The 25718-nt window shown below is 39.7% G+C and overlaps 2 protein-coding genes and 1 long non-coding RNA gene across 5 annotated transcripts; 1 reads left to right on the forward strand and 2 right to left on the reverse strand.

Moving 5' to 3' along the window:
• Positions 1-674: 674 nt before the first annotated feature.
• On the reverse strand, positions 675-2058 carry LOC145223980 (uncharacterized). The gene is made up of 3 exons (XR_013859533.1): positions 1769-2058; positions 1225-1336; positions 675-1161 (listed from the first exon to the last, which is right to left on the reverse strand). It is a non-coding gene; the product is annotated as an uncharacterized LOC145223980 (long non-coding RNA).
• A 2460-nt stretch (positions 2059-4518) lies between these two features.
• LOC145223857 (uncharacterized) lies at positions 4519-6642 on the forward strand. Of its 3 annotated transcripts, XM_080090258.1 has the most exons (3): positions 4519-5485; positions 5755-5915; positions 6294-6642. In XM_080090258.1, the coding sequence occupies exons 1-2, from the start codon at positions 4536-4538 to the stop codon at positions 5840-5842; spliced, it is 1038 nt and encodes a 345-aa protein (XP_079946384.1). In that variant the 5' UTR covers positions 4519-4535; the 3' UTR covers positions 5843-5915; positions 6294-6642. The 3 variants fall into 3 exon arrangements, with proteins under 3 accessions (XP_079946384.1, XP_079946385.1, XP_079946386.1); XM_080090259.1 differs by lacking the exon at positions 6294-6642 and having other exon boundaries at positions 4519-5315; positions 5755-5818; XM_080090260.1 differs by lacking the exons at positions 5755-5915; positions 6294-6642 and having other exon boundaries at positions 4519-5292; positions 5357-5422.
• Positions 6643-9909: 3267 nt separating this feature from the next.
• On the reverse strand, positions 9910-25694 carry LOC145224411 (uncharacterized). Its single transcript, XM_080090900.1, has 23 exons — positions 25571-25694; positions 25322-25412; positions 24307-24501; positions 23632-23829; positions 23142-23249; positions 22878-22976; positions 22162-22374; positions 21587-21790; positions 20716-20922; positions 20046-20246; positions 19651-19746; positions 18745-18870; positions 17683-17898; positions 16770-16955; positions 16130-16363; positions 15414-15604; positions 15067-15222; positions 14538-14663; positions 14108-14226; positions 13515-13725; positions 12783-12961; positions 11162-12266; positions 9910-10862 (listed from the first exon to the last, which is right to left on the reverse strand). The coding sequence occupies exons 1-23, from the start codon at positions 25673-25675 to the stop codon at positions 9984-9986; spliced, it is 5445 nt and encodes a 1814-aa protein (XP_079947026.1). The 5' UTR covers positions 25676-25694; the 3' UTR covers positions 9910-9983.
• Between the last annotated feature and the right edge of the window lie 24 nt (positions 25695-25718).

The raw sequence follows: 25718 nt of genomic DNA on the forward strand, positions 1-25718 counted from the left end.
GATTGGGTGGATTTTTACCGGAATATTCCAGTTATAAACTGGTTTTGACCGGTTTCTGCCTCCTCCCCAACCTCCAAACCGGTTTAAACCGGAATCGGAGAGACAAAATTTTGACTCGATTTTTGAAAAAACCCTAAGGCTATAGCCTTTCCGTTTTTTCGATTTTCGGGCGACAAAAAATTGAAGAAAAATCCGGTTTTGGGTGGGTTGTTACCGGAATATTCCAGTTATAAACTGGTTTTGACCGGTTTCTGCCTCCTCCCGAACCTCCAAACCGGCTATAGCCTTTCCGTTTTTTTGGATTTTCAGGGGTCAAAAATTGAAGAAAAATCCGGTTTTGGGTGGGTTTTCACCGGAATATTCCAGTTATAAACTGGTTTTGACCGGTTTCTGCCTCCTCCCGAACCTCCAAACCGGTTTAAACCGGAATCGGAGAGACAAAATTTTGACTCGATTTTTGAAAAAACCTAAAGGGCTCTGCACACCAGACGCGGTTGACGGTGACGGCTAGCGATGTCAGCGCCGGCGGTTGTTGGCGGATTTTGCGCGTAACGTTTGACGCGACGTTGGCCCTTCACACCGGCAGTGCGGTTGGCGTCAACGACTTTTGTTGCCAAGAAAACTGGGTCAACGTGCTCGACATATTGAGTGTTTCTACGTCTTAACAAAGTTGCTACAAAATTCCGTTTAGTTTATTTTGTGACAAAATATAATGTTGATCATCATTCCACGGTAAAATCATTCCAAAAACATCTACAACAGCAGCATTGGATTAAGTTTACTTCTGTCATTGCTGTTGAAACACACTTTCCTGTTTTACAGACAGTTTATGTTTCAAAGTTGGTAATATAATAGCAATAACATCATTGAACACATTTTAGAAAACACAAGATTGCAGAAACGCAAAGGAAACAATCATATAACAACATACAAAAAAGGCTTAAATGTAAAAAGATGTATGTACATAAACTTGCACATTATTGCACAATCAATGATGCTAGATGTTGTCAAATGCTAGAAAAACTTGTGTTCTTTGACTTGTGACAGACTTTTCTGAAGTTTGTATCTTCATCAATTTGCTGTGCGATGTTGGATGAGGTTTTCATTGGGAAATTGCTTTCTATAGTCTGACAAACAGGTCACAAATTCATATCTTGAACTCTATGGAAATATATATGGAACAGTTAATCAGCCTAAACTACATTTTTATTTAAGTATACCAACCTGAAAATCCACATACAACATTTTCTTTTCTTGCCATGAAGTTTATTGAACAGGTGCACTGGAGTTGCTGAATCAGTCATAGACATGTAGATAAGGAAAAGTTCCTACACCTCTGCAACAAATCAATACATTTAGAGCTTATACCAAAATTTACCTACACATAGGTTCATAATATGAATAGTGTTTCCTTCCTGGTAAAATTTCAACAGCAGCACCTTTCTTGTACTTTTCTTTTTGCAAAGTAGTGATTACATAATTACAAAATCATTTCATTAAAAATGACCAGTTAAATTAAAAATGACCAGCCCAAGACTAAACTAAAAGCTGTCAAAAAAAGTTGTTTAACCCACTGGTAAGAAAATTTTAGTATCTTTGTGTTCAGTATTTAATTTCAAACTGTTTACAAAAATATTAAACGACCATTTCAAATTAATTTGCTAAAAATAGCCAAAAACAATTAAAACAAGACAATTTGTACCAATACTATTAGTACTTCATTGACTTCATTATTATTGTTCTGGTAAATAACAATAAAACAACCCACCTCCAAACAAAAAGACCTAAATCAAGCAGAAATGTATCATAAACAAGTCGAGCACCCGCCGAATACCAAGTTTTTCATCCAGCAGTCTAGCGCGGCTGACGGAAAAGTTAAATCCGATTTAACTTTGCCGTCAGCCGCTTCAACCGAGAAAATCACGCCGTCACGGCAAGTCGCTGTCTGGTGTGAATACCCCGTCGCTTGCCGTCGAACGCAAAAACGCGCCGCTATCCGCCAACCGCGTCTGGTGTGAATCTTGCTGTAGGCTATAGATTTTTGAACAAACCCTAAACCTATAGCCCTTTCAAAGGAACAAACCTTTGAAACTTTCACTATTATAAGTGCATAAATAAGATAAAGAAATGTTGTGCAAGAAAACAACGAAAATAACAATGTTTGTACGCGCACATTACAGTTTGTAATTGAAAACTTAATTTGTTTTGTTTCTTCGAAGTTACAGGATTTGGACTATGATGACGTACAGTCTATTCCTGCTCAACAAAGTAAAATCAGTAGAAGGTCACAGCAGCCGGGTATGAGATACATAGACTTGTTGGAACTTGTAGTTGTCGTCATATTGTTGACAGTTGCATTGTAACCGATAATTTGGTGATTTGTTTAGATTCCATTGAAGAAACAGAGAGTAGGGAGGCCAATACATCCATAGAAATCACACAACCGAAAACATCATCTGTGAAAGTTTCAAGGGAAACCCCCTAATCTCAGCACCCGCAAAGGGCCATGCCCAATGGTCCTGTGAACAACTGGCTCAATGGTCCTGTATTGCCGCCATTACGAACTTATCTTACTGAACTACGTTACACAGATTAACTAAAGAAATACGAATGCTCATCTAACGCTACAATTAACTAACTAATATCCTGCAAACTTCGTGTTTTAACTAGCTTTCTCTCATAAAGAAATTACAAAAATGTAACGGAGCAAAATATTTACTTTCAAGCTGCGAAAACTTAGTTATGCTCACACTTTCTTCTGTAAGTGACTGACCTTCTTGTTGTTACAGCTTTAAAACTATTGCAACACAAGTACTTTAACGTATGACTGAGAACTCGCTACAGCGGCCAGTTTGAGAGAAACACATGATGGCCCAATGGTCCCGCATCTCCCCTAAGTTTGTTGACGCTGTGCGGTTTCACATATTTATGCGAATCCTTGTTCTCACACATGAATTTTATAAAATCAAGTGCCAGGAATCGTCGCAGCTCAGATATGACTGCTGTGTGTATTAAACTGAAAACTACCTAGGGTTGCAAGACTTGCGGAGAATATGCAACAACAAGTTTCACATTGATATTGACATCATAAAATATGTGGCCAACTTTGTTTTTTTTTACCAATGTGGTCAACGCCGACGCAATTTCAAGCCAAGCGAGCGATAGTGTGGCGAATTTTTAGCACTTTCAACAAACAGTAACGCTCCCCAATAACAAAAAAACTTTCCCGCCGTTGTTACCATTGCACCATACATCCATTGTTACGACATAACTGCCAACTTGTGTGTGGCCTGCTTTCACGGTTTCCTTTGTTTCCACACGTGTAGCCTAGTTAGTGTTTCAGCGGTATCTAAGTCTGTGGTGTATGCATTAAATTTGCTGTGGTGAATAATTTTATGTTATATCAGTTAGATTGTTTGGACTGTATTGTAATTGCGACGTTCTTGATTGTATTTAGTTTAGGTGGTCAAAAATCCGTTTTAAATCACTGGATAAATGCGCGATTAATGTATCGATTCACGAATCCGGCCCGCCAAGTACTTCATTTTCCCATATCAGGCCCGCCGACTGGAGAAGTTGCCCGCCCCTGGTTTAGACGGTTATCCAACGGGAGTAGGACAGTTTTGAGTTGGGGGGAATGTGGCGAATTTTTAGCACTTTCACCGTTTGTAATAATGAGCTGGTTAACTCCTTTATTTTCACACACCTACGTGCACTTATAATCGTTTTGTTTGAAGCGTTGCCTATTGGGTATCCTGGCACTTAACTCTGTTATTATTGTTGTGTTTGATTGGTTTGTTTTGCCAATCATATTTTCACTACATCATATTTCCACGGCATATATCTTGTTTTACCACACACTGTATATATCTTGTTTTACTACACACCATTCACCTATTTGTTTTATATTGTGATAGTTGTCTTTTCTCCGTTTGTATGATCGCCCTTTCCCCGCCACTAATTTACGCTTGATTGTTGTATCGTTACCCGGGTGTGCCTTTGGTCGTCACGTGATTGTTTCTTCCACGTACGTGGCCGCGTCGCACGTGCGAGTAAAATAATGAAGGTCAGTCTTCCTCTGGGCTCCGTGCGAGTTACACCTGTTGGTTTCTGTTCTGTGTCGCAGCGTATTGAAGTTGGAAATACGTGTTGTTTTACGCCAGTGATTTTATCGCTTTTACTTATACAAGTACTTAAAATCGCTTTTTACTTAGTGAAACCAGTTTGTGGTCTTTCTTTGGCTTAGTGGTGAGCCGTTATTGCAGGGTTCGGGCCGTTTCCGAATTAGGGAGGCAGTTTTGGTTTTAAAGGTACAGAATTAGGCTTAAGGGGTTGATTGGAATTTAATATCGCCACTTGAAAGATCTCTTAGCCGAATTCCCAAAGCTGCCGAAATAATTCCGTAACAACTTGGCGAGCACGCCAGGACTCTGACACCACTACCCGCTGGTTTTACTAGGAAGACTCCCCGTTTTGTGTTTTTATATTGTATTTTATATTGTATATTAAGTATTGTATTTTAGGTTGATTTTATAATGTCTTTTAACGTTTTAATGCAACCTCCGCCTTTACGGCCTGGAGAGGAACTAGGTCAATATTTTAATATGCTCGAATCTTATTGTACGAGCGTTGATGCTTCAGAAGAAATGAAACGACATCTGTTTTTAACAAGCATTGGCAACGATCTGAAATGGGCAATACAAGAGAAGGACTCCAATCTCTTTACAATTCCGTTTAAGGACTTGAAGGAACGCGCACTGCGTCACAAGTCTAGCGGCCAACACGCGGAACGCCAACGCGCCGAGCTGATAAGGCGCGTGCAGTTACCTGGCGAGTCCGCGCGAGATTTTGTTTATGCCCTGCAAACACTGGGGGATAACGCTTACAGCAACTCTTCAGAAGCTGCCCTTAAAAACGAAGTGCTGTACATTACCTTGCTACAAGGCTTGCAAGACAGGCGCCTTGCTGAAAATATCCCTGCGGCAACCAAGTACACAAGGACGTTCAGAGCCGCCGCCCAGGTCGTGGTCGATGCTCAAGTACCAAGCTTTGTTCAGGTTGCCACAGTTAACGCAAAAACATCGGAAATTGATATGATTTTGAAAAAGCTTGAAGACATGGAACGACGCACGACGGAACGGAGTGCTAAATTCGAAGAAACTTTGAAAACCCTACAAGCTGAAGTTGATTCCCTTAAAAGGACAGGACATTTTTATGGCCACCACGAGCAAAACCGAAAGTGCTACGGTTGCGGGCAGCCAGGTCATTTTCGACGCGACTGTCCACACCTGGGTATGCGCCCCAAAATGATTAGGGTAAGTCGCGAGGCTAGGTCACTACCAACTTCTTTTTGCAGACCGTCCAAACACCCAGTGGACGTAAAAGAATCCCCAAGTCAACAACCAACCGCACCAGGCAGAGCAAACAGACCAGGGCCGGAAACTATGCCTAAGGAGAGAATCGAATCACCGCCAGCGCTGGCACGGTTTGTTTCGATTTTGGTTGGGCAGACAACCATGTGTGCTTTGTTAGACACCGGCTCGGGTGTATGTCTGATGAGTGCGATAAAATGGGACTCATTCGGCGCAGAACAAAACCTACAGATAAGTAGGTCCCCTTCCAAGCACTTGGTAGGTGCCGATGGGCTGCAATTGGCGGTGAAGGGCAGTATTAGCCTTCCCCTTAGAGTTGGTGGCATAACGAATCATGCGACCGTTTATATCGTGCAGAACCTCAACCATGATTTTATTCTAGGATTGGATTTTCTGCAGGCCAATGCGTGCCGAATCTGCTACAGGGAAAATACTCTAACGGCAGGAAACGCCAGACTTCCGCTCTTTAGTTCTCCGACAGCCTTGTCCCAACCCTGTGACGTATGTGTTGCGGATGACGTCCTTATCCCAGCGTTCGCAGAGGTATGTGTAACAGGCAGCTTATGTCAAGAATCTCTTAATTCACAAGAGTTGGCCACTCCGGTTCTAACGGAGCAGATAGCTGGGTTCGTGGAGAGATTTGGGTTATTGACTGCGACAAGTGTAACGATGGCGCAAAGCCGCGAGGTGAAGGTGTTTGTGGCAAATTTGGGGGATTATGGTGTAACAATACCAAGTGGGGCAAGATTCGCTACGGTTACCCCTGTGTATGCTTTTGGTAACCTCGATTGCAAAATCCCGGGTACTTGTATAGTGGTAGAGGGAGGTGTCCCTGGATGTAAACACCCTGAGTGTTTTGTTACAGACACCCAGATTTGTTCCGTATCGGCCCAGAAAATATCTAACCAAGATCCGTTTCAGGACATTGTAGACAAAGTCACCATCGGTGACCGATTAACGGCAGATCAACGAGGTGAATTGTTCGATTTGCTGCGTGCCAATCAACAAGCGTTTTCGACTTCCAAAGATGTCTTGGGGCGCACTGATATAGTGCGTCATGTTATCGACACGGGTGACAACGGCCCTGTAAGACAGCCACCGCGTCGTATGCCCCATCACAACAAAGCAAAGGTAGAGGAGATCTTAGCTGAAATGGACAGGCAAGGCCTAATCCGACCTTCGAAATCACCGTGGAGCAGCCCGATTGTGTTGGTTCGAAAGAAATCCGGTGAGACCCGTTTTTGCGTTGACTACCGCAAGTTGAATGAGTTAACTAAAAAAAATAGTTACCCGATTCCCCGGATAGAAGACAGTTTAGACCAAATATCCAACGCCGCCTATTTTTCTACTTTGGATCTAAAATCCGGGTATTGGCAAGTTGCAATGGACGCCTCCTCCCGGGAGAAAACGGCTTTCACCAGCCACGTCGGGCGTTTTGAATTTAATGTAATGCCCATGGGCCTGTGAAATTCTGCAGCGACTTTTTAGCGCCTGATGCGTATTGTCCTGAACGGAATCGAGTGGCAGGGGGCTCTAGCGTACTTGGATGATATCATTGTATATTCTGTGATTGTTTTGCCAAAGAGCTTAGTCGATGAAGCAATGTCAAATCTTCATGATAATGTACACGGGGGAGGGCATTTGGGCATGGCTAAGACCCTGGCTAAGATAGCGGAACGCTTTTATTGGTATAAATGGCGCGATTCTGTCGAAACATTTTGCCGCAACTGCGTCACCTGTCAATACAATAAAAGACCCACGCATCATTTTCAAGCTCCGCTCATGCCCTCAAAGGAGGACAGGCCAATGCAAAGGATCGAAGTGGACGTTGTAGGGCCTCTGCCGGTCGGGTTACCAGTTTATTTTAGTGGCGTGTGACATTTTCACAAAATACGTAAGAGCCTGGCCGATGCGAAATCAAACTGCTAATGAGACCGCCAATTTGTTATATCGAAATTGGTTCACTGTACATGGGGTACCGGAGACTGTTCATTCCGACCGCGGCTCGAATTTCGAAAGCCATTTGTTCGCAGAATTATTACGCCTAATGAAATGTAAGAAAAGTCGCACGACATCATACCACGCGCCTGGGAACGGTGGAGTCGAACGTAACAATAAGACCATTATCACTATGATCCGAAATTATATACAGCAGGATAACCGGCGCTGGGACGAAGCATTACCAGGAGTGGTGGCCGCCTACAACGCGAGTGCCCACGATGCAACGGGAGAAGCTCCGCATACTCTCTTAACCGGACGACCATTGCGATTGCCGGCAGACTTGATGGGGTCTATGGCGCGTGACACCGCACATTCGTACGGAGTGGAGATTGATCAGCTTCGTGATGGTCTACAGGTTGCAGAAGAGGTAGTGAGGGAGAGTCTGGCGACGCAACGGAAGCGGATGGAAGACTGGTACAATCAACGACAACAAGGAAGACCCTACTCGGTAGGCGAATTTGTTTTGTTAACAAACCCGGTCGTCCCGATTGGACAAAGTAAGAAACTTCAGTATCCATACCAGGGACCCTACAGGATCACCGATATTCGCGGTCCTGTGAACTACGTGATCGAAGACGCGACAGGCAAGAGGCAAACTGTACATTTTAACAGGTTAAAACCAACGACGAGTACATTCCCCTGCCCCACGGAAGAACCGTCAGAACATCTGCAACCGCAGCCGGAAGTGCCTGCAGTCGTGTATGTCTACAACCCTAAAGTAGTTTTACAGGAAGACACAATCGAGTCGAATCCTCAGGGCAATTCGGATGGGTGTAGAAGGTCGACTCGGGTACGTCGTCAACCAGCGCGATATTCACCCGAAACCATGGTTTAGACCAGGGGCGGGCAACATACGGCCCGCAGCCCGGATCCGGCCCGCGACGGGATTTTGAGCGGCCCGCAGACAGTTTCTGGTCTTACATGATAACGTGGCCCGCGTCCACGGTCTGCCAAATCCCCCACTACTTGCTTACTACGTCAAATTATAGTTGTAACAAACAGTAACGCTCCCCAATAACAAAAAAACTTTCCCGCCGTTGTTACCATTGCACCATACATCCATTGTTACGACATAACTGCCAACTTGTGTGTGGCCTGCTTTCACGGTTTCCTTTGTTTCCACACGTGTAGCCTAGTTAGTGTTTCAGCGGTATCTAAGTCTGTGGTGTATGCATTAAATTTGCTGTGGTGAATAATTTTATGTTATATCAGTTAGATTGTTTGGACTGTATTGTAATTGCGACGTTCTTGATTGTATTTAGTTTAGGTGGTCAAAAATCCGTTTTAAATCACTGGATAAATGCGCGATTAATGTATCGATTCACGAATCCGGCCCGCCAAGTACTTCATTTTCCCATATCAGGCCCGCCGACTGGAGAAGTTGCCCGCCCCTGGTTTAGACGGTTATCCAACGGGAGTAGGACAGTTTTGAGTTGGGGGGAATGTGGCGAATTTTTAGCACTTTCACCGTTTGTAATAATGAGCTGGTTAACTCCTTTATTTTCACACACCTACGTGCACTTATAATCGTTTTGTTTGAAGCGTTGCCTATTGGGTATCCTGGCACTTAACTCTGTTATTATTGTCGTGTTTAATTGGTTTGTTTTGCCAATCATATTTTCACGGCATATATCTTGTTTTACCACACACTGTATATATCTTGTTTTACTACACACCATTCACCTATTTGTTTTATATTGTAATAGTTGTCTTTTCTCCGTTTGTATGATCGCCCTTTCCCCGCCACTAATTTACGCTTGATTGTTGTATCGTTACCCGGGTGTGCCTTTGGTCGTCACGTGATTGTTTCTTCCACGTACGTGGCCGCGTCGCACGTGCGAGTAAAATAATGAAGGTCAGTCTTCCTCTGGGCGCCGTGCGAGTTACACCTGTTGGTTTCTGTTCTGTGTTGTACTGGCGTTTACTGATTATTGAGCACAGCGTATTGAAGTTGGAAATACGTGTTGTTTTACGCCAGTGTATTTTATCGCTTTTACTTAAACCAGTTTGTGGTCTTTCTTTGGCTTAGTGGTGAGCCGTTTCCGAATTAGGGAGGCAGTTTTGGTTTTAAAGGTACATAATTAGGCTTAAGGGGTTGATTGGAATTTAATATCGCCACTTGAAAGATCTCTTAGCCGAATTCCCAAAGCTGCCGAAATAATTCCGTAAGAATAGTGCGTGCGAGCAATTAACCAGTATGAATCCTTAAGGTTCGTAATTTTCTGATTGGGACTCGCGGTGTGCTAAATGAACAATTGAGCAAACCGTAGCCTAATCACAATGGAACTACTTCGAGATCATTTCTACCTAATCCCCATACCTGGCCTGTGTACCTACAGTGTGAAAAACAAAAAGCTCGTTTGGAACCAGGTTTGGCAGATAATCGTTTACATATAGCCTATTATTTTCATTTCTCCAAATTATTTATTTTTCTCGTAGCCTATTATGTAACTTCCCAACCACAAAACTTTTTTTGAACGTCTTTAACCATTCTTGCTCTACCTTTCCTTACTAGCACAAAATGACCACACATGCATCACAATACAAACTTCACTAGTACGAACGTTTCAAAGATTGTGTATACATGAAAACGGTAGAAAAACTGTGTCATTATATTGCGTTGTCCCGTAGCATGCTGTGAAAGTATCTCCCCTTCGTCCAAATCAGATCGATAAGCACAACAATCCAACCTGCAGCCGGCACGAGAAGAAACAGAAGCAAGGCGATGTCGATAATAAACGTAACTAGCACAGAAACACAAGCACCACCGGAACAAAGTGAACGATAAACCAACAAGTATGTAAAGATGGTTATCGAGTATATTACGCAAAACATTGCAATCAACATGCGAAAAATTGTCCCGCTATAAGAGCTTGGCTCCACATATGGTTCGTTTTCGCTGGATGTAGCTACTGAGGTTTGGGAACAATTATTTAGTTCAGGTGTTTTTCTGTGGGTAATAATACGCGAGCCTAAGCCTGATCCGTCAAGTAACGGTTTGATGTAACTTCTGCTGGAAACAATGTTCTCATCACAGCTTTCAATATCGCTGTCTGTGGTCTGACTGACATTTCTTGAGCTCCGCGCAAAACCGCCTCTCGTTTCTTCTGCAAACTGACTAACACTGAATGTGTAATCACCTTCGTATTTAAGCTTTCTCCGTAAGTTTAAACTACGTCCTACAGTACAACCCGACGATTCTTCTACTCTTTTCTCTTCCTCTTGCCAAACTTGCCTATTCTCTTCACTGTCACACCTCGAGAAATCGTCATTGAAACCAATTTCGTTTTCCTCACTTGTAGCACCGCTGGATGGCGAAAGAACTTTCTCTCCACTTTTTCTGTGTGTTGATAACATTCGCCTCTGCTCTCTTTCTTGCCTAAAAGTCGTAATGTTGTTGTCATTAACATTGCCAGGGCGCACCGCGAAAATTTCGCTTGGTGGTTGATGATGTTGCATCGGAAGATCGCACAGTTTTGCTGCCTGCTCCTGAAATTACAAAATAGATTTTGTGAACATTAACATATGTATTTTCGTGGGACACCAGGCCCACAAAGAGGTTTTATTCCAAAAGAAGACATTCTTTTGTTTTCGAGCCTAAAGCCTAATCTTACATGTGCTCTGGGACTTACGAGATCTACAAAGTTGGTTACACACACACTTAAAGCTAGATGGAAATTTTTTTTTACCAAACTTGTGATACAACAAAACAGAGGGTCAGATCGGCGTTTCACAATCAACGATTAGTGGTTATTTCGTGCTTGCTTTTTAGCAATTAAAATACCTACCACAATTGATTTTTCTTCTGCAGTGATGGGCTTTTTGTGCAATGTGTCTTCCAAATAATCCACCAAGCCATCATCTTCATTTGTCTTTTTGTCGTTTAGGCCTTTTAACTCATAATTTTTCGACGGATTTTTTGTGTCAACAATTCTTGATACCGAAGTCTTTACTCGCTCCGGCAAATGATCAACAAAACTTCTGTGCAAACTTTTCACAGCATCGACAACTTCTCTCACTGTTGAGCGAATTGGATTCAAACCCTGGAAATAACTCCCACAATCCTCCACGTTGCGCTGCCACTTTCCCGCCAAAACTCGCACCACGAATTGAAGAAGAATCAACAACGCACACGAGGTCGTCAGCGCCGCCGTGTGGGAAGCGGAATATGATCCGGAGCGTTGCAGGGCGGTCGAGAGAGTCGAGGTCGGGGCTTGTTTCGAGGCGAAGTACAGAGCTGGGTCTGTGAAGCCCTGGACAAATGTAAGAGTGAGGAGACAGTGTGAGATTGTGGCGAAACTGATGATGAGTTTTTCAGCTGCGAGGAAGTTTCGGATGACGAAGGAAGATCGGTTGGAAAATATGAAAGCGAGGATGTGTTGCTTATACACGAATCTGCACACCACGCGAACATTGTCACACAATATCGATTTCGCTGACTTCTTTAAAGGTTTGAGATTATTTGTGAAGTAAAACGACTTTGGAACTCCGTGTTCAAATTTAACTCCGTGTCTTCCGAAAACTCGCCGCGCGAATTCAGCCAACATGTTCCCGCGCTTTTTGCCAACTTCAGCCGTCCACTTCTCATTGGTGCTCCCATGACGTAAGAAAATCCCTGTCACGGCCCAGTGTTTCCCTTTCGGCTTTTCAAAAGACGCAGCAGTGTTTCCTAAAAAAATTCCTTGACTTGTTGGCAGCGAAGATGGAAGTTGTGGTCTTTTTAACGGGGAAAAAGGTATGAGATTTCCTGAAATGGATCTCAGCTTGTTTGCGAAACTCGCTTTAGGCCTTTCGATGTCAATCATATATTTCTTGTAAACACTGATCACGTCAATTCTCGTTGGCAACCCGATATTTGGTGACTGAAGAGCGATCGTGTCAGTAAAACCGGGTCTGAAAGAAAAGTGTAGGGTTGTTGTCAAATCATTAGGTAAAGTTGCTGTTCTCTTGATGAAAGTCAAAAGATCTACCATTACCTGGCATGTATTAATTACTGTTTTAATGCATATTCGTATTTGTAGTTGACGACATAACAGTAACTTGTAACATTGGCAATTGTTCGTCCACTTTTCCAAAGATATTTATACCAATACCAGATCAAACTTTTTTAATTGTTATTATCAGAAGTTTAGGTTTTGCAATCTGACAGTTAACAAAGTACTAGTGTTTTCGTTTAATTTCAAATTATTATGACGACACTGTTATCACTTCCGCCCAAAATGTAAGTTTTATAAAGAGCAACGTGCTAGCATTAGCACCCATCATTCAAGAGACAAAACAAGGAATTGCACTTGATCAATAACAAATGCTCGCTTGACAAATCATGTCGATAATACTAAATGAAAAATGCAAAATAAAATCGTACTTAACTTGGACATTGCCGTGATTTTATATGTCATATTTACGAACCTGAGTAACCCTTCAAAATCGTGCCTCAACCAGACAATTGAAGTTGATCCTTTACTTCCGTATATCTTGATGAGCAGATCAGTGCGGTCGTCTCTCCAAGCTGTCACTATGGAAAGTTCATAGACGTGTGAGGAAGGAATGGGCGATTCGGGGGCGAACGGAACTGTGATGATGTAACGCTGAAATATTACATAAGAAATCCATTATAGGTGGTAATGCAAGGGTTGGTGGTTCAATTCCTGGTTGTTTGGCGAAGTTGTTAAATTCCCATCTAGTATTTACTGTAACGTCATATATGTTCGACTGACAATTCTTGAAAGTACGGTGCATTACTAAAATGTATCTTTTTGTCTCTTTATTCTTGTGCACGTTTGAAACAGTTGCGTTTCACTTTGTTAGGAGAAACTCTATTAATTAACGCTTACAATGAGATACTTTACACGGCATGGGTCTGTTCATTAATCCAATGAGAAGTATAATAACGATAAACGTAAAAAGCCACACGCTTTTATTAAGCCTCGTTCACGTCTTGCTTTGTATCTAATTATCATTAATTTTACATGACCGCAAGTGTAACTGTTCCGGTTGTGACTGTTTTGGCCTTTCAAACAACTAAGATGACTTAAGTAACTGCAATAATGTTTCCGAATAAAAAATGTCGCTTTTTGCATCCATGATTCCCACAAAACACCCTGTTCCTAGTCACATTCATCACAACACATTAACTCTCACCTTCCATCTCGTCCTCTGGTCAATCCTCGCTCCGTGGATCAACATCAGAGTGAAACACACGAGCAGACTGGTCAGAAATACGGGGACGGCAAATTGATCGGAGGTATGAGTGACTGGCTTCACACAATCGAACGTTGCAGCAAAAATACCGAACCTGCTCACCACTGGAGGTCGCATCATCGCTGTCGAAGTGATGTTCAGTTTGATGTACCTGAAAATATATGGAAAGACACCAACTTAGTATAATAAGTCTCATCGAAATTGTGTGTAAAACCGTTAAGCAAATTCAGCCTTTGGCGGAATTCGGGATTCGAACCCATGTCAGACTAGTAAAGTCGAATGAGGAGTCCATACAACGGTTCCAAGAGGTTCAAAATGTAAAAAAAAAGATTTCCTAGTTTCTAAAAAGAAATACTTGTTATGTGGTTCTTAAGACCTTTGGAATTCATCACAAAAAGGCCCAACTACATAAAGCAAACCACCGATCTAATCTCATTCCACTAATAAACATTTATTTGCAAATCATTCGTAGCAAAGACAGAACAACAACAACATTGCGTAGAGGAGAAAGAAAAGCTGGTGAAAGGACTAACCTGGCAACAAAAGGTTCAAAATCGAAGAAAAACTCAATTCTGGTTGTGAAGTCAATACAATGAAAAGGCCCCAGAATTCTCCAGGAAATTCCGTTCATGGAGCCGTGGATGTAAAATGTCTGCAAACATTTGGTCTTACATTGTTTTTATCCGACAGATAATGCTATCTAATCGCACATTAAATTTACCAAGCTATTGTATGTGAAAGTTTTTTATTTGATAATTAAGTTTCACTGTGCTATTAGTCGGAATTGTTTGTCAATGATCTCTTTTTTGCCCTGTATGTCCTCATAAATATCCTGTTTTTTTTGTTACGGTTTTTATGCTGTTATGTTACACCGGTATTTAAACTTGGACAAGAAAATATGCATAGACCACAATGTGGCGAAGCATATAAAAGCAGCATTAAAATGGCTTTTAAAGGTTTTACCTTAACATCATTTTCCAGATTCCTTGAAGTATGAAGTCTGAAACTTCCCACTATATGAGTTGTTTTCAGTGAAATGGTGACAGTCCAACCTTTCCATGTTTCATAATAAGCAGGTGAATACGGCGCCTGTGACAAAATAGAAACCATAGAAATGGTAGAAAAAGCAATGTAAGTGTAAAACAAATTCTTCAGATTAGAGAAAGTGACCCAGACAGTGAACTGTAAAAGTCATAAGATATTGCCAATATCTTTTAAAATTAAAAAAAAGTTCAAGCCTATTTCTAGGGCCAGTGTATTTTGATATAAGGCGGGTTCGTACTAGGCCAAAAACAAAGAATTAGGGGTTCCAACAACAGTGTTGCATACCCTACATCCAAAAGTTTAAAGTAATACACAATTTGGCCTAAATTTTAACATTTGGGGGCGAAATTTGTTCATTAAATGTGGATTTGCAGATTTTCTATTTGCTAGCACAATAGCGTTCATGTTCAATAAAAAATATCTCGAAGAACTTTGAGCTTTAACCGACCTCTTCCGGCATCCAATAAGTGTTCTGCTCCTCATCAAACATCTTCATGACTCCACACTCGACTCCAGTCTCCAGGAACAGCTTGGGAACATGGGATGTTGAAACTTCATCTTCAGTGATGAGGATCCAATGGCCAAGATGGTGGACGATCAGAGCCTGGATTTTGATAAAGTCGTCTTATTTATGGTCCCATGGAGCTATGTGTGTTTAATGTTCATCAATCGCTTGTTTATTGATTCTATTCGAACAAGTAATATGACAAGCTTACCACAACGATTCAGCTCACCACTGGCGCAAGTATAACTGAATATTAAATTTTAACGAACAGTTTTGGGAAGAGATTTTACCTCGGCATTTTCACAATACGATAGTAGTGGTGGATCTGGTAAGCTCTGCTGAGCGGCGATTCTTCCTTGTATTCCACCTCGTGATTGTGGGGAAAGAAAACTGGAATCTTGAGGAACAACGTTTTGACTTTGTGGGTTGAAAACCTCACCGTCCGACGAAAGCTCGTACAAAGTTGTGGCAGAAATTCGGGCTGCAAGGGCAAACCGTATAAATTGGCAAAAAATATAAATAGTAGGTCTTTTATTATATCCATTCAAAAAAATAAAAGCCAACTTGGCAAAAAACACCATTAGTGTTCTGGACACAGGCCCAAAAGCTGGAAGAAGCAATGATTTTTGTCGAACAGACAAATTCAGTTAATCAGGTGTTCCGTTTAATTGCTTAAAGACCGTAAGTTTCAACGGTAGCCGTTTAATAAAATAGTTGTCCGGGTAATTGCATAAACTGACAATTGCAAAAGGAGCTGGGCAAAAATAATCGTAGACTAATTAATTTAAAAAAAAACGGAATGATAAAAAGTCTAAATATATCCGAACGAAAAATCAATTGACAAACAAATACAACTTAGCATTCCCAAAATATTTCTGACACTTTAAAACAATGAATGATGTAGCATTCGATGTTGCAAGAAGTGAGCAGAAAATTTTATTCCATGTGTTAACATGTGGTGCTGCATTAACCAACGCGGGAAAGCAGCGATGACAAAATCACCCACCACTGCAATGTAGTTCTGCCTTTCTCGGTTCCCAGTTCCCACTTTGAGAGCAAATTAACTTCACACTTGTCCGTCTCTCATCCCCAACCACCCAAGCACCGACTGCATCCTGCTCGGCTGCCACGTAGAAACCGGGCGAGCAGAAATATTCCAAGCTCGATCCGGCGCTGTAGTTGCCGCTGACGTCACGACGCAACGCGTTCACCACTGAACCGGGGTTGCCACAGTCAACATCTGAAAGTAACAGTTTTTATGTCGTGTCTGTTGTCACGAATGTAGAATGATCACAACTATACACATCGATTTATTACTAGATTCAATCTTGAAGTATTTGTAACGACGCTCTTATGTATAAATCACAGTACTTAGACGTAAACGAGGCGTTTTACTGATTCAAATTATTTCTGGTAGCAATAAACAGAAAGGCAGTAGAAGTATTTTAGTGCTTATGACTCCGTTACCATATAAGGTAAGTATTGGGCTAGGCCTTACTCTGAGTTGGCTACATTAGATCCTGCGGCCAATGGCTCGTCACCAGAGGCACTGAAGAGACCTTATAGGTTGAAACAATGTGCACTGTTTGTAGCTTATAATGTAATGGCTTGATGCTTTTACTTTAAGAAACACTGTTCTGGCAAACCTTTGCATTGTAGTGCAATCGTTGGCGTCCACACTCCAGTATACGAGCATTGGTGGGTTGATTGAGATTTTCCAGGTTCAATAAAGTAGCCTTCGTCACAAGTGAAGGTGATTCGAGATTTGAAACGAAAATCTTCACCAAGAAGAGTTGCAAACTGTCTCGTGCCCGGGTTAGGGCAGGTTATAGCTGTAGGACAAGCAAAACATGATTTAAAGCAGCTTCAAAACTTCACGGAAGGACTTTACTTTTATTTGTACATGTGGTTTGAAAAGTGACAATTTTGGGGAGAAAGGAAAATGTTCTGAATTGTTAAGGGAAAAATTCGTTGCAAAAAGGTTGAAAACCGCTGATTAAGAGCAACGATCGCCTAACCATACACCATAAAGCTATGTCAAGAAAGTCGAAACAAGATTTCCCAATAAGATAAAACAAGAAGAGTAAACTGTCTACCCACATAAAATCTAATGTAAATTTACCACAGCAGTGGTTGTGACCATGTTAAAAGTAAGTGCCACTTCTGAACCCCCACAAAACCCGTGGCCCCTTGCTCAAAATGGTGAACTTTGTGCACTGCGAAAAAAAGGTTGGCCAATGGCACATTTGACACAACCTAGTGGAATGTCCGAAGTAATTTTCACTACTTTAAGGTGTGTGTCTTTTATTGGTAGTTCGCGCTGTTGTTAATAGTGACGAAGGCATCCCACAGTTAATTGAGTAGCAAAACTTGCAAATGTGTTAATGCCAAATATCGTTTGCGAGTTGATCAAGGCCGGTTTACCAGCATAAGCTTATATATTTCCCTTTTTTATCAATTGAACCCTTACTTGGCTTCGTAGCGCTCAAGCGTTGTAATTAAAGTACCAATGGGTTTCACGAAGAGAAATAAAATTAACTGAAATCCATTTGTACAAACCGACACAATTAACATCAGCTGGATTGCTGCTCCAAGTTCCGTCAGCCTGGCAAGTTGCCATAACACTGAGTAACTTAGTTGATGACATCAGGTAACCATGAGCACATGTCACAGTGATGACGTCACGATAGCGAAATTGCGTGGATCCGTCTTCTCCCTGTTGCCCTCCAGTGTAGAAAGCTCTCGGTGGTTTGGGAGGCGGGATGCACTGGATTACTGATGAAATAAAATAAATTGTGAAGTACTGAGTTGCGTGCTGACTTATTCCAATTTAGCAAAAAGGTGGTAAAACACAGGCCGCCAACCTTTACCACTCTAAGAGCCATTCGGATCAATTTCACAAAGTAGAAAAAAACGCTGGGAGCAACAAAGCCGTTATGCAATTTGAAATGAAATGCCACTTTTTAATTTCAAGCCTTTCTACTTTTTGTTGTTGGTTAGTTTCTTGCACATGTACTTAAAACGGTCCTGTCAGCAGTAAAAGCAAATGAAACTCTCACGTAGCATAAGAATGTTTTCTTTGAAACTCCCCATGTAGCACAGAATGTTTTGTTTTCTTCAGACGCTGATTTTTTGTTTAACGAGTATTGTAAGCCAAATAGTAACAAACACTTATTATTGCGCGCGGACGTACACAGCAAACCGAAACAATAATCTCACTTTGTGTATCAACCCGTGCGCCGTCAGTTTGCCTCTTTCAAAATTTACGTTTCATGGTATAGACGCGGTTAATTGTAGCTACTAGAAGCAGGTTCGCTCATGTTATTGCACTACATTTTTTTCTTTATGACTTTTGTGTATGGCATAATCATCACAGAATGTGTAATCAAAACATTGTAATTTCAAAAACTGAGCCGCATCAGAGGGATCAAAGAGCCGCAGGTTGGCGACCACTGGGCTACACTAAATGAAAAGTGTAACTTAAACTTTAAATTTTAAAAAGAATACATTTTGGTTGTGATGTTATTGAAATGCAGTCATGTTTTTATTTAAATCCTTTGATACATCCTAAAAATATACCTACCATAAACATGAGCTAAAATAATAACATAGTCAACATACAAACACATTTGACATCCTCAGGTTTTGGTTCCCATGAAAGAGTTTGTTGACATTTGATTGAGAGGGAAGCAGAAAGAGGTTTGGAAGCAGATGGCAATCCGTCCTCACCGTGGTCGATCACATAACCTGAGGACAAACATGTAAAATACTGAAGTCTAGCTTTTTCTGTGGGGTTATAATCTCGCATTGTGTCCCCATTGCTTTTCTACCAGCAAGGTCACGATTTCTTATCCTGCTTCGGTTTTGTTAACTTACAAATACAATCTGTGTGTTAAACTTTTAAAGATAACATCAAGATTAACAACAAACTATATGCAATAAAACTTCACAATGTTTGACAAAAATATAAAGATCTGATGCAACAGGATTAAAAGCACAGATGGATTACTTGTGTGACCAAATATTTTGGTCATGCACGATTATGTTGCTTTGTACACTTTGTTTCCCTGATTTGGCACCGTCACGCGCATTTATTTTGTATTGTGTTATTTGGTTTGTGGCACGTTTTTAGCATTCCCTTCGTTTGCCTGTAGGGCTACACGAGTTGCGCTGATTGGCCTGGAATGCGCTGCTTTGCTAATCAGGCACTTACAAAAGCAACTTCTGCTATGTAAAACGGGCTTTTTCTCTGGGTGGCGCGTGTAACGCAAGGTGTTGAATAGTTAAAGGTCGCCACGTGTTGTTGCATTTTAACGATAGCTTTTATCGCTGTTGATTTTATAGTTTTTAATAAAGTTGCGCCGCCCAAAATTAAACCAGTGCGCGGTATCTTTGGCTTTGGTGGTGAGCCGTCATTGCAGCGTTTGGGCCCAGAATAATTCTGTAACACTTGATGATCACAGACAAGAAAACAAACAACACAATAATACTGTTTCAGAGTCAGATACTGCTTGACTTGTCACAAACCTGTGTCGCATTCATATGTTGCTGTAAATTCAAGTGTTAACGACTCCCATGCTAGTGCAGTGTGTTCAACTACTGGTGGTCGTCCACAGTCAAATGCTTCAAATAAATTCACATATGTTATTATAGAAGATAAAAACCAACATGTAAACAGAAAAAAATATAACTAAGCATAAAGCAAGATAGTGAAATGATAGTTGTTTGTGTGTTCATTTCATTTGAATCCTCGGGGTTGGGCAACACCTGAATACGCTATGACAAATCTACCATTTGTATTTAACTTTCTGACTTGAATAATTGGTGAATTTAATTAGTTTCCTAGTCCACTGTGTATGGAGATTCTAAATCTCAAAGAGATCAATCAAGCATTTACAAAAAAGTGAATAGAATAATCTCACGTTTACAAGTACGTCCTTTCATGGATGGTTGCCATTTTGCATCAGCTTCACATATACTTTCCATTTCAACTTTCCTCGGTACAGTATTCTGATCAAAGAAATGGAAATCAACACACTTGTATCTTGCGATGGATTGAAACATCACACCATTGTGTACAAGTGAGGTGTGGTTGACAGATGGTGGCTTTCCACATGATATTCCTAAAGAATATGGCAAAAAAATTAAGGGCTTCAAATCAGAAAACCACATCTTCGAAAATTTGTGTGTGCTTTTTTCAGCACAATGAAAAAAGGGGTTTAGAAGTAAAATTCACTAATCTTGCCACAAAATTCACCGCAGTATTTTTACTACTGTGAACAGAAATACAAAAAACTAAAGTATTTCTGTAAAGTTGTTGAAGAAAAAGGGTGGTATTTTTCCCAATAGAGTAATAAACGAATTATCATATTTAAAATGTATGTCCTCTGTTATGTTACGTTTTTTCATGCAAGTTTTGTTGTGTTGTGATGACTTAACGGCTTACTTTGACACAACTTTTTCTAACAAGTCAATTTCAAACACACCATAAAAACTACAATAACACAAAACAAATATAATTAACCATGAGAAGAGGTTAAGTGCCGCTTCAGCTAAAGGCAATTTCAAAAAATAAATAAACAAAAAACTAACTGTCACATTGATAAGCATAAAAGTTCTTGTTCCAATTTCCATTTCTCAAACATTCAACTTCAACAGAATGAGTTCCCTTGATTTTAGGAGTTCCAGACAGTAAGAAGCCAACATTGCAAGAAAATTTAATAACACTGCCCGCAGAGAAATCTGTTCCCTGTATTATGCCATTGGTGATTGTAGATGGAGGATCACTGCACTGAGCAACTATAAAAAGGTCAGAGTTGGAAACAGTTATGCTACAAACATCACAGCAACCAGACTACTGTTACTTAGATAGTGGTAAAGCCACCTAAACCTAGATGTGCTAGATTGGATAATAGTCCAACACAGGATACTAGAAACTGGGTGAAAAAAATTGGTACATAAACTCTCATATTATGCAGTTTCAACAACAAGGTTTAGCAGACCTTGTGTCACTAGTGTACTGTTTTTTTTTACTATTCTGTATTTGTGCTTTCAGGTGAAGAAGAGAAAACTTGTACAAAACAATATACTGTATATATTAAATACTGAAAGTATTTGACCTACTACAAAATAATTTAAATGCCAACAACATATACACATATTTAGTTTTCCAATTTCTTAAACAATAAAAAAAAAAATTTTCTTAAACAAAACCTAAACAATAACATGAAATATTTTGGTTCTACAAAATGAAATTTGCAATTATAAACAGTTTAAGAGCAAGAGCAGCTGTTTTCCTGATTCTGTGTCACTTATAACAATGCTTTTTGTAAATCTTGTCAAAGTACAAAATGAAGTACAAAACAATGACAATGTATCAAAAACTAACTTTTTATAAGAACCCTAAACTAATACCTGGACCTGCTGGTTGTCAAAAAAACTTTGTAAACCAATTTCATTTTACCTTCACACACAAAGCTATGAGGATCAGGGTTCCACACTCCGCTCATCTGACATTGTGTGTTGAAACCAAACTGGACATCTCCTTCAACTGTTGTGATGGAAAATCGTTCGTCGCATGTGTAACTTGCATTAGAATTCACCAGGAGATTGCCAGGAATGTGAAATGATGCATGAGGAATGGAAGGGGGAATACCACAACTGATATCTGTTTTGAAATGTTGTTTTATTTGTTTATTTCTATCAACCTTTGTCATTTGTCACATCGGTAAGGGCAAGATGATTTATTTGGCGTTAGTACTGCTTATATAATAATTCATTAGCCTTGAAAAGAGAGGCCGTTTATAGTTTAGAATGTGCATAATTATCCCTGGCATAAGCACTATAAAAGTAACTTTATTTAAAAAGCATCATTTCAAAACCGTTGAATAGTTATTAGTCTCCAGTTAGATCAGAACCAACATTGGCAGACTTTTAAGCATGCTTTATTACTAACTGCATTACCAATAATCCCAAAAACAACGCAGAGTGGCATTAAGTTCCTAATTGAAACATATACATAGTTCAGGCAGCACTTACATTCACACTGAAGGCTGCTAGGTAACAAAGTCCATGTTCCATCTTCCAAACATTTAACAGCAAAATGTTTTCCTGAATTAGGTTTGACATTGAACCTCTTGCCTTCCTGGCATTGATAGATAACAGATTCACCAACTCTGTATGTTGTCTTTGAATGCCAGTCAGTTGGCTTGATTGAGTAAGGAACATGAGGTGGAAACCAACATGTTATATCTGGAAGAAAAATACTCAATAAATAATTCAAATGTGGCTTGTTTTTAAAAAAAGTGTTGTTCTGCCTCACTTTACTGGATAAAATAGTAAGAATTTAACCCAAAGTTTAGTTTTACATTAAGCAACCTGTTTTAGGAAATGAGAAAGAACACATACAGAAAAAAATTGCACCAAAGCAATCACCAAACCGAAAATAGCTGCACAGAGTTAAAACAACATGGAGCACAAAAAAATGGATTGCACAAATAGTGAATCATGATTGAATACGATGCAGCTAAACAGAATTATAAAAATATACCATGTTTTAGGGATTTTGTGCTGCTTTTCAAAAACGGACATACATTCTTAAAAGTAACTATTATAAAAGCAAAGTTGCTATTGTCTTAAATATAATGTGTGAATGATTAGAATTTGACTAAACACTTTTCCTGTAATTTTGGTCTTTGTGGCAACAAACATGCGTCAAAAAAACACCACTATTTAAAAAATTCTGACAAAAATACCTTTACATGGAGAAAGATCTGCTGCTTTTCCAGGAATCCAATTTCCTTTAGCATTGCATTCAATAATTTGGGTGATTTGTGCCTTGTTGACCCAAGAACCTAATGCAAAAAAAAATATTTGACAAAAACTTGAAGTAAAAGAAAGCCGCTAAAGTAAAAACACTACCCATTGCTTTTCAGCAATGAAATAACTGGACACAGAATGAAGATTTTAAACATATTTTAAAGTTTAATGATTTATATTCTTTGCAAATAATAACCTACCTTCTCTGCACGTGTAAGTAACTTTTGAGGCAACTGGAAATGAATTTGAAAACTTTTGTGGCTCTCTGATAGAACTCAATACATTCCCAGGGTCGCTACAAACGATACCTACAAAAATCAATACAATATTTTACATGTTAGTAGTTTACATGTATTAGTCAAACCAATCAGCTTAAAAGAAGTTGAAGGTGTGCCAAACTTACTCTCTGGTTAGCATTTTTATACAACACTTTATAACACAGTATAGCTTGCAATGCATTTAGTCATGATCAACCAATTGTGCCACTATAATATTCTAACTTTGCCCAGCTATCTTTAGCTTGTTGATTGTTTAGTGCAATTGCGCTGTGTCTTCTTTCACCAAATGAAATAAACTCCAATCAAAAGTAACCCAAATTTGAAAACATATGACCTAAGTAACATTAGCTAACAAAATAATGACACTTGGCTTAATCTTTTTACTGAAACAACATTAAACTTGAAGACATACTTTGGCAGTCTGACAGCAGGTCAATCGAGTCCCATGATCCTAGTTTGTTACATTGAAGTTCAACCTCAGTAATAAATTTGTCACCAACAATCATTCTATGACCTTCAATACATCGGAAGACAACTGAACCACCAGAAGTAAGATCAGAGCCAATTAAAGTTCCATGGGCAGGAAGACTGGGAAAACCACATGTAACATCTACAAAATTAAAGATTATATCAAGGCTTCTTCGCTAGAACATACAGTTTAACCATAAAGGTGTTATGAGTCTTTGTAAAAACACACAAGAGGTTAAAAACAGAAAACAATTGGGTCAAAAGTATGCTAAAAGTTTGTTTTTTAAAACCAACAAAATGACAAATATAATCACATCATACAATGTTTCAAAAATATTGATACAAAAATGTGGAGATGGATGCAAGTTTAAGAAATCAGGTACTATTTGGAAAGACATATTAGCACCAATAGAGGAGCTTAAATGTTAATTTGCTGCATTATTCAGGGTTGAAATCATTCACAAGTCCGTAACAGTACCCTGTGGGCCAATGCATACCAGGCGCCAAGCACTGAATGCAATTACATTTTCAAAAAACAACAACAACTAAAGCTACACTGTTTTAAAGCTTGGTTATGGTTGTAAAAGAATATTCAGCTGCTTAATAAAAAACCATATACCATGACACTGCAAGGAATTGACATCTGGTGTCCACAAGCCAGAATCTGTACAATATACACTGGCTTGTATAACTCCTTCAGCAATGTATTTTCCATCTAGACATTGAAAGGTTACTTCAGAACCAAACCCAATGTTTTGGAGTGAACTTGTGTTGATCATAGTTGCAGGAGTTTCAAGCAAGCCACAACCATCATCTAAAATTATCTCAATTTAAAATATTCAACAAATATACGCAAAACAATTTGAAAGTTGACCCAGATTTTACATCATGATAGAACCAGAAGAGTTAATTTTTTTTAATATACTCGATTGCTATACATTAAAAAAGGCTAAGGTGAACATGCACACATACTGGGATCAGCCCTGAAGTGTTCATGTAGACCAGCGACCAAGGCATACATCTGTATGTTAAAAAATTAACCATTCTGGCTTTCACAGCTACTGTGAAGCTGTCATGTGCAGCATACAAGGGAGGGAAAGCTGATTGTGATTCAATTTTTTGTGGGTTCACCACTGAGCCTGGGTAGCGCAGTTGGTAGAGCATGAGGCCAGAAAGACTCCTGTCATGGGTTCAAGTCCCACTGCAGGCTAGATTTTCTAGTCTATGCCTTGTCTTATAGGAATGCTTGGAAGACTGGCTTGATACGGTTTATTATTATAGTTTCCCACACTCTTGGGCGCATTGGGCAGCAAGATTGATCCACTTTTTTCTGTCTTGATACGGTACCGTGCCTTTAATAGGTCTGGCATTAAAACAAGCATAGTAAATAACTAAACGATGTTCTGCCAATATATTTGGTAGCAACAGTTTGTATATCAAAGCATGTTGTCTTGTGAATAAAGTTTTTTTTTAAACGAAACAGAGATAATTCATGCAATGAAGCAAAAAGCTGTGTCGCTTTAGGGACTAATTTGTGACAAGACTAAACGTTTAACAATTATATTATTTTGTATTTAAAAAAAGCATTATTAATATATTAATTAAAATGCATAGGTTTATTAAGAAATGTATACCGATGCAGTGAATGTCGACAGGATCGGGTTTCCAACTTTCATCAGCATTGCATTGTATAGTTGTACATTTATCATGGGTTTTCCTTAAAACCTGACAATGGAATAGTTATACCATTGTTAAACTATTATTACATCATAAACAAAACAACAAGAAATTACTTCAGATCACTATTTCAGGCATTGTTGCTAAAAAAATCCCCTACTACAATGACAAATTAATTTTTAAGATTATGTGTTGAAAAAATGTACCCCATCATAAGAGATTGAAATTCTGTAAGGCTGGTCACAGTTTACTTGAAGAATTGAATTATAACTGTAATCCAAACCCTTGTAACTTGAGTGTGGAATTTTCATTGGTTCTGGACATGTAATAGCTGCAAAATAAGAATGTTTTAAT

Source organism: Phallusia mammillata, chromosome 4 (assembly GCF_965637545.1).
Source record: "Phallusia mammillata chromosome 4, kaPhaMamm4.hap1.1, whole genome shotgun sequence".
Taxonomy (NCBI): domain Eukaryota; kingdom Metazoa; phylum Chordata; class Ascidiacea; order Phlebobranchia; family Ascidiidae; genus Phallusia; species Phallusia mammillata.

Coding starts and splice junctions, on each gene's coding strand:
- LOC145223857 (XM_080090258.1), top strand. CDS start 4,536: ATGTCTTTTAACGTTTTAATGCAACCTCCGCCTTTACGGCCTGGAGAG. Junction 5,486..5,754: donor TCACCGCCAGCGCTGGCACG/GTTTGTTTCGAT, acceptor ATTTTATTCTAG/GATTGGATTTTCTGCAGGCC.
- LOC145224411 (XM_080090900.1), bottom strand. CDS start 25,675: ATGAAAATTCCACACTCAAGTTACAAGGGTTTGGATTACAGTTATAAT. Junction 21,791..22,161: donor TAGCAGCCTTCAGTGTGAAT/GTAAGTGCTGCC, acceptor ATTTCAAAACAG/ATATCAGTTGTGGTATTCCC. Junction 12,267..12,782: donor GATTTTGAAGGGTTACTCAG/GTTCGTAAATAT, acceptor CTTTTCTTTCAG/ACCCGGTTTTACTGACACGA.